The following is an 18,645-nucleotide window of genomic DNA, read 5'->3' as shown; positions in this document are numbered from 1 at the left end:
CCTAATATCATGTAAATATAATATAAATGCATCAGAAGTTCTTGTATTTTCAAAAGAATAATGCCAGACAATGTGACCTCAGAACTCCCTGGAGTCTATTTCTAAAATAATGCCTATTTGATAGGCTATATATATATATATATATATATATATATATATATATATATATATATATATATATATATATATGTATAAAGTAGTATGGCATTTGAGCATCTCATATATAATGCACAGAGTTTAACAATATGAACCTGTATTTTAAAGGACGGTGTAGTAAATCATGTGTGCGGACAAAATTGGCTCCTGATAAAATTGAATGTAGTTTTATGTGTCTGTGTGCGCCTGTGGCTGGATGAATATGATACTCTGCTATTGTAAGATCATGCAGGGACTGAATTTGAATCAGTAAGAGCTAGAAAATGCGTTGGCAGCATATAACTGCAATAAATGAATGCAAAATGAATGTTTGCAAATAAAAAGACATAAATTGTTCTGTATGAGCTAAGAAAGTCATACTATGCCTATGGCCATTTCTGGCTTGACCCTTGCCTTCTTCAGAGCTCAGATTAAAAGTGATCAGGAATAAATCATGTGCAGCCCCTGCTTGCTGTCAGCACAATGGCACTTATTGCAGACTCTGATACAGGCTGAGGGTATAATAAATAAACCGATCATAAAATGTTCGTTTGTCCCTGTTAAACATGCGTAACAAATTCCTCTAACAACTAAAGAGGAAACGTCCATAAAATAGAGAAAATTGTTTGAGGCTGAGAACAGTGCTGGGCTTCATGACTGAGGGGTATTAATACTGAGTCTGCAGATCTGCTCACTGGGAATGACTTGCCATACATACATAAAATATATTATATTGTGTATGTATATATATATATATATATATATATAAACTGTATATAAAATGATAGAAGGACTCGCACACCATTCTTCAGTGAATAAAACTGTGTTATTTTATTCTTTTATGCATTTTCCAACGTTTCGGCCCCCATTTGGGCCTTTATCATTATTATTATTATTAAACTGTATATATATATATATATATATATATATATATATATATATATATATATATATATATATATATATATATATATAACAAATCAAAAGAAAAGGTGCACACTGGGATTTATAGAAATATTAAAAATCCATATTTTATTGGTTACATTAAAAAGAACTGGCCAACGTTTCGGTCTGTGTCTAAGACCTTTATCAAGAGTATATAGAGGTCTATGTATATGACCCCTCATATGTCACTGGGTTGAAAAGTGGCAATCCCAGGCAATGCAGAGATAATATTCATGCATGCTGAGATGTTGGGGTTCAGCTGTATATTGCTCCAGTGATACCAAATAGATCTCAGGCCACAGCTTTGTCTGAATCAGTAGGCGACATTGGCCCATGTACGATGAGCTTTATCGCTTAGCCTCTGCATTAAGTAGATACAATTAGGTAAAGTATCTGTATCGTGTTAGTCAGTCAAAAAACTTTCGATGTGAGACACAACAAAAGTGGCGTAAAGGTGATACCTTCATTGATTAACTTCAGAACATTATCTTCTTTTTTTTCAAAGCTGATTACCTTGAAGGAGATTGAAATGTTTTGCAAGTTTGCTGTAATTGTTATCTTAGCAAGCCAATAAAACTAATACCTTTATACCATTATGTTTCATATCAAATGCATTAAGTGAATAAGTATTGCCCCATAGAGCAGAGACACACGTGGAGATTCGGGAGATTTAGTCTCCCGGTGTCAAACCGCCTCTTCGTCGGGCGACTAACCTCCCCGAATTGCCTTTCCGCTGGCTAGAATCTACTGTAAATCGCTGGCGGGATGGCACTCGGAGCGCTTCATTTTCCGAACTCGCTCAAAGTTTCCTCGTGACGCAACTTTGGGGACTTTGGAAAATGAAGTGCTCCAAGTGTCATCCCACCTGCCATGTAGATTCTAGCCGGCGGGAAGGCAGTTTGGGGAGATTAGTCGCCCGAAGAAGAGGTGATTTGTCGCCGGGCGACTAAATCTCCCCGAATCTCCACGTGTGTCTCTGCCCTTAAGCTGTTGAGTCTTTTATCCTGGCAGCAAACATGTAGATGTAGCACAGTAGCAACATGGAACACAAGACAAGCCACAATGTAACTTTGGTTACAAAACACAGGTAGCGAAGTTTGAATAAAGACTAAAGTCCATGTAGATTAACCTCATCCATGTAATAAGAAACACCCTGTTGCTGTGACAGTTCACTGAGCCTCTCGATGTGCCAACTGTTTCTGCAAATGGGATTTTAAACAGATTTGTCACTGCAGTCAATCTCACTTCAGTGATAAGGAAAGGGAATTTCCAATATCCCTGGGGGTGTCAGTAATCCATTGCTATCTCCTGACTGACACCCATCATTTATCATGCAGCTTTGGATTTACTGCTGGGGGATATTTATAAAATCTGCATTTAAACTTTGGAAGAATTTGTTAAGGCATCTGCTGTCACGGACCCGATGCTCCAAAATCCTCTTTCTGTTGGTGCAAATGGTAATGGGAAAGCTTTGTTTTAACCGTTTGGCACCAACAAATGTAGAATCGATGGTGCTGTCATAAAAAGACCATATTGCTAGAGCCGTACATCACTACGCATCAGTTAATAGGGCGACTCCAGCAGAATTCTGCATTGAAATCCATTTCTCAAAAGAGCAAACAGATTTTTCTATATTCAATTTTGAAATCTGACATGGGGCTAGACATTTTGTCAATTTCCCAGCTGCCCCTGGTCATGTGACTTATGCCTGCACTTTAGGAGAGAAATGCTTTCTGGCAGGCTGCTGTTTTTCCTTCTCAATGTAAATGAATGTGTCTCAGTGGGACATGGGTTTTTACTATTGAGTGTTGTTCTTAGATCTACCAGGCAGCTGTTATCTTGTGTTAGGGAGCTGTTATCTGGTTACCTTCCCATTGTTCTTTTGTTTGGCTGCTGGGGGAGAAAAGGGAGGGGGTGATATCACTCCAACTTGCAGTACAGCAGTAAAGAGTGATTGAAGTTTATCAGCGCACAAGTCACATGACTTGGGGCAGCTGGGAAATTGACAAAATGTCTAGCCCCATGTCAGATTTCAAAATTGAATATAAAAAAATTTGTTTGCTCTTTTGAGAAATGGATTTCAGTGCAGAATTTTGCTGGAGCAGCACTATTAACTGATGCATTTTGAAAAAAAATTTTTTCCCCATGACAGTATCCCTTTAAGAATACAATTTGGCACTTCTATGCACTCGAGCATTTAGATCAGTTCCAGCAGTAATGAGCTGTAACATAGAATACACAGGACTGCATTACATGGGTATATTTGTCTGTATAATACTACTCTTTTTCACTAGTAACCTTGTTGATTATACATACTGTATATCTGCATAAGATGAAATCATTCCATGTATTTCCCTTAGTCTAATGATACATTCACATATTAACAAATCCAAAGGGCAGGGAGAAAAGGTGCCTCTCACCTTGAGCTGCATCAGATGCACATCCACGTGCTTACTCTGGGGGTCTTCCTGCACCGATTGCGTGAGTTGCCTCACCCTCTCCGAAGTGCTGCGAATCCAGGTGTCAATCTCTGGCAAGTGCAGGATAATCTTCCAGTCGGCTCCTGTGTGCAATGGAGGGGGCCTGTCATACGTTTGGGCACAGTCCTGGCCATTGGAAGCTTCTGTCTCATTCACATTAACAGAAGGAGGCTCCATGGTACCTGTGTGCTCCGGCAGCGTTGGTGTCAGGGTTACATTCATGGTGAGGCAGGAATCATACCTGAAAAGAAGAGAGTTTAGACTGGAACAAAATTGCCCATGTTATATACCCTGTATGTGAATTCATAGGGTATTCTGGTACAGAGGAAACATTACCCAATAAAATTAACTTTCACTCTGAAAATAACTGCATTTTGCACACTGTTAGTGATTGATTTAACACAATAGACCTATGACCAACAGCTGTAGCTTTACTGGTAATGCAGACATTTGGGTCATAAAGCCGAGTCCCTAAAATAACCTGGATCGACCCCAAAAAGGTTAAAGGGATACTGTCATGGGGAAATAAAATTTTTTCAAAATGCATCAGCTAATAGTGCTGCTCCAGCAGAATTCTGCACTGAAATCCATTTCTCAAAAGAGCAAACAGATTTTTTTTTAAATTCAATTTTGAAATCTGACATGGGGCTAGACATGTTGTTAATTTCCCAGCTGCCCCAAGTCATGTGACTTGTGCTATGATAAACTTCAATCACTCTTTACTGCTGTACTGCAAGTTAGAGTGATATCACCCCTCCCCCCAGGCAGCCTAACAACAGAAAAATGGGAAGGTAACCAGATAGCAGCTCCCTAACACAAGATAACAGCTGCCTGGTAGATCTAAGAACAACACTCAATAGTAAAAACCCATGTCCCACTGAGACACATTCATTTACACTGAGAAGGAAAAACAGCAGCCTGCCAGAAAGCATTTCTCTCCTAAAGTGCAGGCACAAGTCACATGACCTGGGGCAGCTGGGAAATTGACAAAATGTCTAGCCCCATGTCAGATTTCAAAATTGAATATAAAAAAATCTGTTTGCTCTTTTGAGAAATGGATTTCAGTGCAGAATTCTGCTGGAGTAGCACTATTAACTGATGCGTTTTGGAAAAAACATGTTTTCCGATGACAGGATCCCTTTAAGAAACCATTAAGATATTCAGCGTCATTATTGTCATTGTTTAAAAGTGTCACCAGCAGGGTCAGACTGGCCCATAGAGATACCGGGAACAATCCCAGAAGGCCCTGACCCTGTTGGGCCCTGCCACCTGGCTGGAAGCCACCCACCATCTTGGAAAAGACTAAGCAACAATAGAGATGGCCATGCATTTCCCCTGTCTAACTGACAGTAGAGCTGGGAGCATAGCAGAAGTGGGGAGTGGTTGCAGGTGACTTGATGGGTGGCCCTTGAATCGGGTAACCAGTGGGCCCTGGGCACCTCAGTCCAACTCTGGGCTCCTGTATCCAAGAAACATTTGTGGCCTTCAATACCCTTATTTATTCATAAGGGGGAACATTCTATACTTTAGAATAAACAAGATGCTGTTTTAGAAAATATAATCAAATACACAGTTAAAACCATCTGAGCACTGTGCAAGCATGCGGCTATATAAACCCTAATATCCGTGTCCTTTTCAGCTGCTGCTAATATGGCATGGATAAAGACTACAGAGGTACAGTATACTCCCGTGTTTCAGAGCCCTCACCCAGGCTGATGCAATGGTTCTATGTGCAAGCAAGCAAGAAGGCTGATGCGAGCTGATTCTGGTCTGAATTTTTCCCACTCCGATAATCATCCCCATGTGGCATTAGCTTTAATGGCAAGGAGCACACAAAGGCCACACTAGTATTGTGTCATAAAGAAGATACTGGTCTCTAATGGAATGACAAGGAGTTTACATTATACCCCCTGCACTTCTTCTGCTGGTCTCTGATGCAGCCAGGAACACACATGAACAAAATGATGGAGGTGTTAAAGGAATTGTTCAGTGGAAAAATAAAAACTGGGTAAATAGATCGGCTGTGCAAAATAAAAAATGTTTCTAATATAGTTAGTTAGCCAAAAATGTAATGTATAAAGGCTGGAGTGATTTGACGTATAACATGTCAGTCAGATCACTACTTCCTGCTTTTCAGCTCTCTTGGTTTACACTGACTGGTTACCAGGCATTAACCAATCAGAGACTTGAGGGGGGGCCACATGGGTCATATCTGTTGCTTTTGAATCTGAGCTGAATGCTGAGGATCAATTGCAAACTCACTGAACAGAAATGTACCATGTGGCCCCCCTTCAAGTCGCTGACTAAAGGTGGCCATACACGGGCCGATAAAAGCTGCCGACAGACCGAAAGTCGGCCAGATCTCGATCAGATGGGTTTAAAAATCCCGTCGGATCGCGGCCGCATCTGTTCGTTGATGCGGTCCCGCGATCCGACCGCCCGTTTGAGAATGCTAGGATCCGATCGTTGGGCCCTAGGGCCCATGATCGGATCTGCCCGATATTGCCCACCTCAAGGTGGGCATATCGGAGGGAGATCCGCTCGTTTGGCGACATCGCCAAACGAGCGGATCTATCCATGTATGGGGACCTTAACTCACAGTTATAGAGCTGAAAAACAGGAAGTTGGATTCTGGTTGTTTTATTAGACATCTGTTCACTCCAGTCTTTATACATTACATTTTTGCCTAACTAACTATATTACAAACATTTTTTATTTTGTACAGCCTATCTATTTACACAGTTTTTATTTTCACACTGAACTATTCCTTTAAGGCCAAAAACCCTGGAACACTTTTTATCCCAGTTCACTAATAAAACATGGTAAAAACCATCAAGATGTCAAGGTCCCTGATTAATCGTTGAGTGACTCATCTGCATTCAAGAAGATACACAGTATTTCAAGTTCTTTATGTTTTCCTTAAGAGGCGATTTTTACTCGTCTGATTTACAAGTAACTTGTAACCTGGGCTTCTCACCTTCTCCACATACCAGATTTCTCATTCTGAATAAGCACAAAAAAAGAGAGTGTCATTCATTTCAGTCCTCGTCTTTATTAGGAACCGCACATGTCTCCTTTCACAGCCCATATCCACTCTGTGATAACCACCTAGTTTCCTTTTCATCAACACTCCCTTCTATGGCCTCATTATTGCTTCTAGCAGATTTGTCTGATTTGAACCCCCAGTCCACTGACCTAAATTACCAATAAATCTCTACGTTTTACCCCTATTCCCTTTTAATATTCTGTATTCTTTTTCAGCTATCAATTAATATTCACCTCTCCACATCCTTATCAGTCCAGAAGAACAACACTAGTACAAACATTACATGGATACAGCCTTATATTGCTCATTTACTCAAAGATCTGCTCTTTTGGCCAGGTCACCAACTCAGTGGATCTGTCCCTGAATGGACCATCCATGTGATCTTGTTATTCTTCCACCACTCAACAAGCTGGATCAGATTGGAAGCCACTGAAGACCTTTGTTCAAGGGTCAAATACAGTACACAGCTCAATGTGAGAATTTTCTGACCACTGAATTTAGTATTTTATCAAGTCCCTGACAGATATTTATTAGGAAAGTTGTAGGATTTACAGTTACAAAGATGGCCAATGGCTGATGGCTTATTGAGAATGGGCAAGACAGCCATTCCCATTGTAGGGCACCATTACTTTTAATCTTTCTTCTATTGTTATTCTATGGTTAATAGATGGGGCATTATGATCAGGGTTTTTTTTTATATATATTTACAACATTGTAAATGGAAAATAAATTAAATTTAACTCAAGAAGTCAGAACACCTCTTCTACTCATGAATCTCCACACTGTAGATCTCCAGCTGGACTCGTGCTCCCCTTTCATGTAAATTCTCATTCTATACACGTGTACATTCTATGTTATACACATAGTACATGTCGCAATCAACACAATGGATATTAAAAAAAGTTGATATTAACAATAGCAGGTTTTATACAGGAAACTGATATCTTTCCTATCCCATCTACCTACAAAAACTGATCTACGGAGGTAGGTTTGTTGTATCCTTTATTATTCTCCAAAAATAACCCATATTACATCTAAATAAGAATTGATTTGACCATGGGCAAGTTAAAGACATTTCTCTTATTCATAACAGCCTTCCATGATTAGATGTAGGTGTGTGGGAGAGTCCATGGCCTACACCAATAATGGAGATAGGGAGTTCAGAAAAAAAAGAGAAATGACCAGTTGGTCAGAGCATTTGCCGTTTTGCTCTCATAGGCCTACTTTCTGTTTATGGTGAGCAGTAGACTTATTCACTGACACTACTACCGCTTGTAATCTGTGGGTATCATGTGGGCAATTATTGGCACAAATGAAGAGGCTAAAGCTGGCCATAGACGCAAAGATCCGCTCGTTTGGCAACATCGGCAAACGAGCGGATCTTTCCCCGATATGCCAGTAACGAGCATGGCTTTATCGGGGGTAATCTGATTGTTCAGATGGCCGAACGATCCGATTACGATGCACAATGGGCTTCAGCGGGATCGGTCGGGTCAAAATCAACCCTGACCGATCGACCAAACGACCGATCTCCGTCGGACTTAAGATGTCGACACACGCCACACACGATCCAAAAATTGTACGAATCCTCGATTCGTACGATAGGATCTGTGTGTCTATTGCCACCTTTAGCCTCATGGCAAAAATCTGGACATCTTTGTGTGCAATTTGCCTAAAATCCCACTCATGGCATACATATGTCTTGTTTAGAAATAGACCCTGTACATTTATTATTATAATACGCCTACCGCAACAGCTCTCACAGGCCGACTAACAGCAAGTCCTAACAATGGCTGCTTATGCCCTTGCTGTGAATGTTTTCCTTGTTCTGCCGTTTGCTTTCGCTGGCGAAGACCTCTGCACTGTTTCTTTTGTTTGCATATCAATCTATATAGAATGGATTCCTCAACTGAACCAGACTGCAGATACGTTTATAGCATTATAAATAAGTTATGATAATAATGCAGTCCCAGTGACAGGCATGAACTCAGGCCATGAAGGCAGGAGCCCTGTGAGAATACACTGGAGCAGCAGATGTGAGAAGCATTGCCTGTAGATTTAAACCAGGAAAGTACAGGGTAAATAAAACAGGCAAATTCATTAAATGCATATAAGGTTTTTCAGGCTGCAAGCTAATAAAGGGGCTGCCCTTTTCTCCTGCTCTGTCACAGGTACAGGGAAATTTTACTTATACAGCAAGGCAGGCACCGCCCAATGTATATCCTTCTATTGGTCCATATCTCATTGATTACACACAGCAAGTTAAGCTGGAAATAAATTAGATCTCAGATTTGGGCCTGGTTTTGGCCACCCAAAATTGGGTTGATCATATAACAGATCCTTTAAATGAGGTCCACATCACTGTGCCGGTGAAGTCTTTGTCAGATGGTAAAAAAAACCTGCCTGATAGATATCTGGGTGATTTTCAGCCAGCAGGTCTTATCAGCTTGATTATGGCTTCGTTTATATGCAAAAGTATAATTAAAGAATAACTGCTAATGCAGTTGTTTGGCCAAGCAGTTGCAGTTCTTATCCTGAAAACTGCAATTGCTTGGACATTAAGGGGGTTATTTATCAAAATCTGAATTTTTCTGATGTTTTAAATAAAAAAGGTCTGACCAAACTAGAATCCACGATTTACCCTTATTTATCATTAAAAAAAACACCAAAAAAAATGGATGGGAAAAACCGTGACTTTTTCGGACTGTCGCACGAAAAGCTTAACATTTTTTCAGATTGTCACGTGAAAAACTAAAATTTTTGGGATTTGACGCCTGAAAAGTCAGAATATTTCATGAAATCGTCGGAAAAGCCGGCACAGACCATAACATCTTCCAATTGCAAATAGGACCTCTGCCACTGACTTGTACGGGACCTCAACAGGTTGAAGATGGAGTATTTTTGGGTTTGGACTTTTTTTCTGGCTTTTTCCCAAAAAGCCAGAATTTTTGCCCAAAAGGTCCTAAATAGTTGTATTTTTTGGCTAATTCCAGAGCAGACCACAGAAACTTCGAAATAGGATAGGGACTTCTCCATTGACTTATATACAACCTCGCTAGGTCTGAGATGCCAGATTTTCAGATTCTGACTTTTTCCATCCTCGGTGTATAACAAATCTCGAAACAATCACGTTTTTTTTTCCCACTGAAAATTTCGATTTTACAGTATAGTAAAAAAAAAAAAAAGACTTACAGTTTTTGGCATTCGGACTTTAATAAATAACCCCCTTGGTGTCACAATGGAAGATCAGTATAGGCCAGTAAAGAAAAGTAACAATAACAAAAAAAGCAAGGAAAAGTAACAATAACAATAAAATATAACCCTCAGAGTTCTTCTATGTTTTAGTTGATGCCAAGAATCGGATACATTTTTACTTGCAGGAATTGGAAAGCTTATCATTCAAAAACCATACAAAATAAATAAAGAAGACCAACTGAAAGGTTGCTAGGAATAGTTCCATCTATAACCAACAAAAACTCAAAAGCACCCTCAAACAACAGGAAAGAGAACACAACACCCCTGCTCTGTTCTGGAGAGGAAAGGAGTGGAGATCCCTCTCTGAACAGAAAGAAGTGAGAGAAAAAGAGGGACAGGGGACACAGAGTCAATGGACACATATCCCTTACTATTACCGGTAATTTCTCTTATTCTGTTTTCTATAAGAAATACAAGGTGACTTACTAGTGCCTGTAAATTGTTTGTTGTCCCGTAGGAATAATTATATCCTATCCCTAATATTTCCCAAATGCACAGAGAGAATTCATATGATTTACAGGGTGGGGGCTCCTAAGAGGTCACAAGGCCTATCCTCTGAAAGATGAGGGGGCTATCTAATTGAAACCATGCTGTTTGTTTCCAGGGACTCCGCAAAGTTTAAGGTGGGAGCAGTGTAAGAGAAGAACAAGGGGTCATGCTCCGGAAATAGTGGGTGGCAGGATTATCGCACAGAAAAGATTTTGTACATGTTGTAGCAGCAACACATCATCTTGTTGTACATGTATTAAGACTCAAGCACACTACTGGGACAAAGGGTCATTCTTAGCTGTTTCAGGTTCTGTAAAGAAGTTATCTACAGTAACAAGAAACACCTTATTAACAGTTTAGGAGAGGTCCACCTCCTGCTGCCGTTCCCCTAACCCTGAGCAATCATTTCTCATGCTTGGTTATCATAAAATGTGTGTTATAATATACTCATTATGGAAGGCCCTGATACGTGTCACGTGCTATAGTCCATATGTATCAGTGTCACTCATCATCCACCAGAGAAACTCACCCCAGGAGTCCACCAAACAAGCAAGTCGACCTGATGCTGTGACCACCACCCCTCACAGTTTTGCGACCATGCTATGTTCATGGATTTGCAGGAATGTCTGCATAAAATGGGCGATGAACACATTAACCCCAGACATACCAGTAAAATCACTGCAGAAAACAGACTATGAGCACATTAACAGCAAGATCACTGCAGAAACAGATAATTAGCATTTAAGTCTTACAGTGTCGGACTGGGGGTCCTGGGCCCACTGGGACTGTTACCTCGGGGGCCCCCACACAGTGTCGGACTGGGACACCAGGGGCCCACCCAAAGACCTTAGACCAAGGGCCCACTATCAGTACTATTATTCTTCCTCATATTATAATCTATTAATCCATCTATTTATCCTCTTTGTTCTCATAGAAACAGGGAATGACCATGAAATAGCTTCTGTTTAGAAGCAGAAGGGCCCACTGACACCTGGGCCCACCGGGAGTTTTCCTGGTATCCCGGTGGGCCAGTCCAACACTGAAGCCTTATAAGTGCCAGTAAGATCATTGCAGAAATAACAATTACATAAATAAATATTAGCACAGACATAACAGTAAGATCACTGCTGAATGGAAAATGAGCATGTTAACCTCATATATGCCAGTAAATTCCACTGCAGAATGTGTGATGAGCATATCAACCCCAGGCACGCCAGTAAGATATCTGTGAAAATGAATTATGAGCACATTAGTTCCAAAAAAGCCAGTACAATCACTGTAGAAAATGTATAGCTTGACAACACTACCTGGAAGAAAGCCACAAACTTTTTTTCTTTCTAATACTACTTGTCTGGCACTGCCTCCTGCATAGCTGAAACTCCCACATTATGGGTAAAGATGGCAGTTCATTCCACAGTGGAACACACGGCCAGCTTTAATCTTTTAATACTACTAAGTGGTAGTATTTGGTCATGCAGCAGATGGGCAGACCTTCAATGGTGCTAACAGGAAAAAGTCTCATACAAGAGTAGTATAACATTTACAAAGAAATTCAATCCAGACTTTGTATGTCTGTAGATGTGAAATCAAGAATTTGTTTGTAACTTGTGAGAAGACTAATGTGGTACACTAAGCTTCTGGCACAGAAGCGAACACCCTCCTAACTCTCCCATGCGGCAGTATAGTATTTAGAACAGAATAGAAAAGCTTGAATACAGCTAAATACAGTATAAAGCATCAGCTGCCTCTCCCTGATCCAGTTTACTACTTATATTTTCAGTAAGCTGATGAGAACCTTTGCTGACTCTCTGTAATCAGTTTATTGTCTAAAATACTATCTCTTAATAGACGTTTAAAAATATTCTATCATTCTCTACTTCCCAGTTCATAGATAGCTTTGTGGGTAGCCAAATTGGCCTCAGTTGCACAAAAAAAATCCCATTCATTAAAAGTATTTGACCAACGGCATTTCTCCCGCTTCCATATAGTTGCAGTCAGAGCCAATGGCCTTCCTCGTATGTCTTGTTCCAAAATAAGCACAAGTGCATCTATTGATGCAGGGGAATCACTAAGATATATTCCATTTTTCAGTGTCTTCATCTTGGTTATTGCCAACATGAATTGAGTTGCCCCTCCCAGTATCATCTAGTCACCATTATCCAAGGAGAAAGGAAAAAGATCTGGCAGTTTTTCAAAAAGACTGTCATTATCTAATGATCAAATTCCCTATGAGTACAAACTTCTGGTACTTCCCCAAACTCTGGTTGCCCATTGAACTGAAGGGATCATTATTTTGTTAATAATGACACTTCTGAACTGTGCTCTTCAGCATCTACCTAAGGGTGGTGACACATGGGGAAATGACTCGTCAAGTGCTAAATCTTCGCTACTGCGGGCGACTAACCTCCCCGAAATGCCTCTCCACTGGCAAGAATGTGAATCGCTGGTGGGATAGCATGCATGTCGTTTTCCAAAATTAGTTTTCTTGGGAGGCAACTTCGGAAAACCGAAGCAACGCTTCACCCCGTGTGCCACCATCCTAAAGGAACAGCACATGGCACTCGCAGACTGGAGCACAAAGTGTTGCACTGGTGATGTGGGCAAGACCAACAGTAGGTAGATCAGTAGGTAGGGGCGTAACTACAGAGGAAGCAGGCCCTGCAGCTGCAGGAGGGACAATGAGGTATAGGGGCCCCATGAGGCCCTAATTAGAGAGTTATTTTAATATATATTGGTAAAACAGGACAACCTCTGGAGAATTTGGGGGCCCCTCAAATTATTTTGCTGTGGGACCCAGTAACATCTAATTATGCCACTGTCAGTAGGGAATGTGAAGGAGACATGGATTTAGTGTCTGGTGATTTGTACAAAACTACCTAATTCTTGTGTGACCTGTGTTCCTTGCATTGGTATCCGCCATGAGTATAGGCATGCGTTCTGAGTGAATGGGCGTAAAGTTGGAGCTAAAATATCGATCTGGTAAATGGCTTTCCAACACAAGAGAAAAGCTCAAAATCATCTACAAACCTTCATCCAATAAAACTCTATAGACAAAGGTATTTGGATCTATACATGCTCCTTTATACCTCAGCACAGTGTGCATGGACGCAGGAAAGTCATTGAATAAACAAATGCCACGTCCTGGGCTCCCTTTGCATGTTCCACCTACACCTGCACCTAATGAATAGCAAGCATTATTAGTACCAAAAAGATACATACAAAATACAATGAAACATGCCATACAGTCATGAATAGAGTTACATATATAAATTGGACTAGCTCTACACACATTCATACACTGACCCAGCAGCAACCATTTAATGGTAAACTGCAGCACTCTGTGGCAGGAGAATAAAGGGCTTTTTTGAAGTATGTGACAATTTGTTTTATTTAAATGAAGACTTGGAGCACTTGAATTTAAAAATATAGTATCCCCATAATAAGATTTCTAGACCCCAACTCAAACAATCATGGGGGCTTATATCAAAACGTAAAGGGCATGTAAAGGCAAAAAAAATAAAACCCCATTTTTACTTTCTTTAATGAAAAAGAACCTATCTCCAATATACTTTGATTAAAAAATGTGTACCGTTTTTATAAGAAACCTGACTGTATGCAGTGAAATTCTCCCTTAATTTACTGCTGTGGATAGGAATTGTCAGATGGTCCCTAAATGCTCTGCAGGGAGCCCCCGCCTTACTTCTCAGCCATGCAGAACTCAAGCAGCTTTGTTTGTTTCCCTGTTTTGATCATTTATGACGATCCCTAAGCAGCCCAGACTACACTGAGCATGTGCACAGTCTTGGTCTTGCAAAGATGTTTAACAAATGTTACAAGATGGTGCCCCCTGTGGTCAACTTTGAAAGCATAAATCATTTGTTTGATTAGGTTTGTGGTGCAGTAAGTTCATGTTTATGTTTAGTATACAAAATACAGCATTTCTAGCCTTATTCTATTTTAGACTTTAATTTCCCTTTAAGGCCCCCATAGACGGCCGATAAAAGCTGCCTACAGACCAAGTCAGCAGCTTATCGGCCCGTGTGTGGGGCCAGCTAGATGCCGATCGGGCAGGGTAGAAAATCGCGACGGATCACGACCGAATCTGTTCTTTCATGCGGGCCCGTGACCCGACCGCACATATTGCCTCCATTCAGATCTGATCTTTGGGCCCTAGGGCCCACGATCAGATCAGCCCGATATCACCCACCTCAATGTGGGCATATCGGGGAGAGATACGCTCATTTGGCAACATCACCAAACGAGCGTCTCTCCTTGTGTATGGCCACCTTTACTTGGCAAATCACTGCTAATCGATTGCTATGGGTAACTAACTATGTAGGACAAGAAAACATGGTAGGGGTTTCAGAGGTAAATATTCTCTCTCTTTCCCTAAATCACAGGACTTCCCATCTGACCAATAAAATGGCACCATTCCATTGTATGATAGAACTACTCCAATGCACATTATGACAAAGCACTAAACAAGTACCTAGGGGTTTGCAAGGTTGCCGAGCTTCTATCAGTAACTACAATACAGCAGAACACATGGTCGTGGGGGCCCATGGGACATGTAGTCCCGACCACAAGGTCTGCTGTACTATAGTCCTCCTTCCCATAAGAGTGTGTGGCCGGAGGCAACGTGTGAACATTTTTTGTGGGGGTCCTGACAGTTTCGACTTTCTAGTTGTGGTGCAAAAATACAGCAGGGCACATTATTACATTTGCCTTCCCTTATGGATCGCAGAGGTAACATACACATGATGTAGTGCTCCATTGTATGAATGTCCCCATGCACATAAACACCCCAGGATTATTGTGATATAACTCATACCACAATATGGCTCCTTTCATCCAATTTTAACCAAGTGTAAACACTCCAGACTCTTATAAATAAACAATATATATATATAGATTCCTGGCCTGGGGCGGCAAACACAGTCTGGCAGCAATTATTGTGCCCAAGGTCACCAACCTGCATCCTGTATGGAGGGGAGCCCAAAACTGTGCAGCTGGAAGGTCAGGATTAACCCCTTAATCACAAGAACACAAAGAAGTCCCTTAAGGAGTAGGGTTACAATAACACAGGGGCCAGTATGTCACATTAGCTAAAACACTGCGTATCTTGTCGGAGCTATATAAATAAATGATGATGATGATTAGCTACTACATAGATGGGACTACCCACAGTGCTGGTTGGGTAATGGATTAGGACCCAGAAGCTTTACACGGACTGTTATACTTGGTCTCCAAGACCCCACCAGAGGGGGGCGTCATTTACTACAAGATGCAAAAAATGATCACAATCCTCCAATTCTACCTACAGTTTGCACCCTGAACTTTGAAAATGTACATAGGTTTCTGTGCCCCGAAAAGGAGTGCAGAGACTTGTGTTTCTGATGCATTTGGCAGCGCTGTATTTATGGGGGGCAGACAGAAAGATGCGCATACTGTAGGTGTCGCCCCTTCTGACCCCATCCATCCCATAACTGGCACGTCAATCAGTTGTTCACCTTTAAATTAACTTTTAGTATGACGTAGAAAATGATATTCTAAGACAATTTTTTTTTTTGTTATTTAGCTGTTTATTTTAGTTATTTAGCAGTTTCCACAATCTGGTTGCTAGGGTCCACATGACCCTAGCAACCATGCATTGATTTGAATAAAAGAAAGTATGAAAGTCAGAGGCCTGCATAGAAAAATGAGTAATAAAAAGTAGCAATAACTGTGTAGCCTTACTGAGCATTGTTTTTAGATGCAGTCAGTGACCTCCATTTGAAATCTGGAAGGAGTCTGAAGAAGAAGGCAAATAAAAAACTATAAAAAATAAACAATGAAGGCCAATTGAAAAGTTGCCCACCATCATTCCATACTCAGACTTCATTCCACACCCATGGTTTAATTTGGCCAGCAATACACCGGGGAAAAACTGGTGGGCCCTAGCCTTTATGGGCCCCAACAACCCAGACCCACTCCATGTGCATGCTGCGGACACTCCCCCACCTGTTCTCAGCCATTAAAGAAGAACACAGTATTAGGTATGCGGTGCCCGGCAGGTGGTGGAGCAGGAGGCAGGTGTCAGTAGGGGGACCCTTCGGGCTACAGCCTCGGTGGGCCTGAGACACTCCAACACTGTCCACAACTAGCAAGGGATATCCTATGAGGCACTAGGTGCAGAGGGTTGCCAGGTCCTGGAATAAGGGGTACGCATTCGTGCCACTTAGTGCTCTTCCGCTTTAGTCATTTAACCCTTAGATGTACACATTGCTAAATATAATATAATAATAATAATGGGACTAGCTCTTGACTGGGCCCCACTAAGAATCATCTGGTTAGGTCAGTCCAGTCTTCCACCCCCCAGGATATAAATCAAACAATATTTAAACTGTGGACACAAGTGAAATAGAAAACAGATACAAAAGCATTAGCTGCAACAGTTGTTCAGCACATTTAGCACACAAAAAAAGAACATTAGGAAATAGTAAGGTAACATTCTGGCTAATAACTTGCACAACAAAGGAGCTACACATTCTGCAGAGGGATTCATTACACATCTGGAAGAGAGTGAAAGGGATCCCCAGGGTGGGATCCTATTCTCGCCTGCACCTCCATATCAGGAAGATTTTTTTTTCTCTATACCCCAGCACCACAGAGGGAGAGGGAAGAGGCCTGAAAAATCAATACTCTGAGCAAGCCAAACTGATCCTGCCCCTTAATACTGAGCTCTAAGGGGAACGCCCTATGGCCAGCAGAAACTACGGAGGCCACAATGCAATGAAAGGAATTCTCTGCCTGCTACTATTACACACAACATGACACAACACAATGCTTTGCACTGAGCTGAATGCATACATATGACTAGGCATGAAATAGAAATCATAATAATACTGCATTTTCTCCAGCACCTCAACAATCACAATCAAGAAACGGATGATGGCTTTAAAAAATTGTGTTGCCTGTCTGGATTCTATTACCTGGGGTAACATTTGTCATTCATGTCACTTGCAGATTTTTCCCCTTTAAACGTTATGGATTTTATTTTGGATAAGCAATAGAATCCAGGGAAGGGCTGTCTTACTGAGAAATTGACAGTATCACATGTAATAGCACAATACACTTACAGAGCAGTCTGAGATAGAAGATACACACCTCTTTCTCTTGAATGAAAAGACCATTGTACTAAACATAGGCATAGTGCTTGGGAAGCCATTGAATTCTATACACAAAGATAGTTGTTAGCTCAGTAGGGTACAAACTATGCACTGCCTGATAACAGAAAGGGTTGCTGGGAGCTGTAGTTCAGCTGGAAGTAGGCCAAAGGCTGGACATAATTATGGCAGTTGAAGTGGTAAATCAATGCAGTGAGGCCTTGCAGCATAGTCACATGAAGAGGTACATTAGTATTCTGACTACTGATATTCACTCAATGAACATTCAGACATGTGTGTTATTTGTGTGTCTGCCTTGTGACTGTTGCCTTGTTTCCTACGAGTGCCATTAATCACGAGCTCCCCTGGGAAATAATTATAATGGCATATCTAGAGAGCACATTTTCTGAGACATAGCCTTTCCTTAATAGTTTTTTTCCAATTTTACTTCTTTTTGTTGGTTGTTGTATTAAAACAATGTCTTTAGACTTTCTGGGTTCAAGGCAGCCATATGGATCCCCTTATTTCATAACAAAGTTACAGACATACGAAAAACATTGATTTACCAAGACAGGTAAATAGTGATGGGAGAATTTGGGGCGTTTCGCTTCACTGAAAAATTAGCGAAACTGTGCCAGCGTCTCGTTTTTTGGATGCCGGCTCACATTTGCCAGTGAAAATGCGCTTGGGTCCAAAAAAAAAAATGTTTAATTTATTCGCCGGCGGGTAATTGCGGGAATTCGCCACTAATTCCCTCCTGGCAAATGAATTCGCCCATCAATACAGGTAAAGAATAATTCACTACCCACCTTTACTCTAATTGGCCTTCACTTTGGATTGGATCCCCCCACCGCTCTGCTGCTTTGAGGACCCCAGACAAGGATTAAGGTAACCCTAAGGGTCAGGCCACGCGAGCAGATTCGAAGAGATTAGTGACAAGTGACAAATCTCCTCTTCTATGGGGCAACAATCTCCCTGAACTGCTTTCCCCCTGTCCTCCGCCGGCTAAAATTTAAATCGCACACGCGGCGCTTCATTTTCCGAAGTCGCCCGAAGTTTCCTTGTGAGGAAACTCCAGCTTTTAAATGAATCTCTCTATGCAGATGTATAGCAGATATCTATACTATGCAGTGTCAGCAGAAGCATTTGA

The 18,645-nt window shown here is 41.2% G+C and overlaps 2 protein-coding genes across 2 annotated transcripts in view; one reads left to right on the top strand and one right to left on the bottom strand.

Annotated features, from left to right (window-relative positions):
• Positions 1 to 18,645, top strand: part of LOC108700312 — a 782,191-nt gene that overhangs the window by 697,288 nt on the left and 66,258 nt on the right. The gene's annotated exons all lie outside the window — the stretch shown is intronic.
• Positions 1 to 18,645, bottom strand: part of LOC108700313 (A-kinase anchor protein 6) — a 117,357-nt gene that overhangs the window by 97,437 nt on the left and 1,275 nt on the right. The window contains exon 2 of the mRNA XM_018233403.2: positions 3,501 to 3,801. Within this exon, the coding sequence (XP_018088892.1) occupies positions 3,501 to 3,782 (282 nt within the window). The 5' untranslated portion in view covers positions 3,783 to 3,801. The remainder of the gene's footprint in view (positions 1 to 3,500; positions 3,802 to 18,645) is intronic.

The sequence above is a fragment of the Xenopus laevis genome, chromosome 8S (assembly GCF_017654675.1).
Source record: "Xenopus laevis strain J_2021 chromosome 8S, Xenopus_laevis_v10.1, whole genome shotgun sequence".
In the NCBI taxonomy this organism is placed as follows: domain Eukaryota; kingdom Metazoa; phylum Chordata; class Amphibia; order Anura; family Pipidae; genus Xenopus; species Xenopus laevis.
Note: the sequence above shows the minus strand (reverse complement) of the source record. Positions and strands in the feature narration are given on the sequence as shown.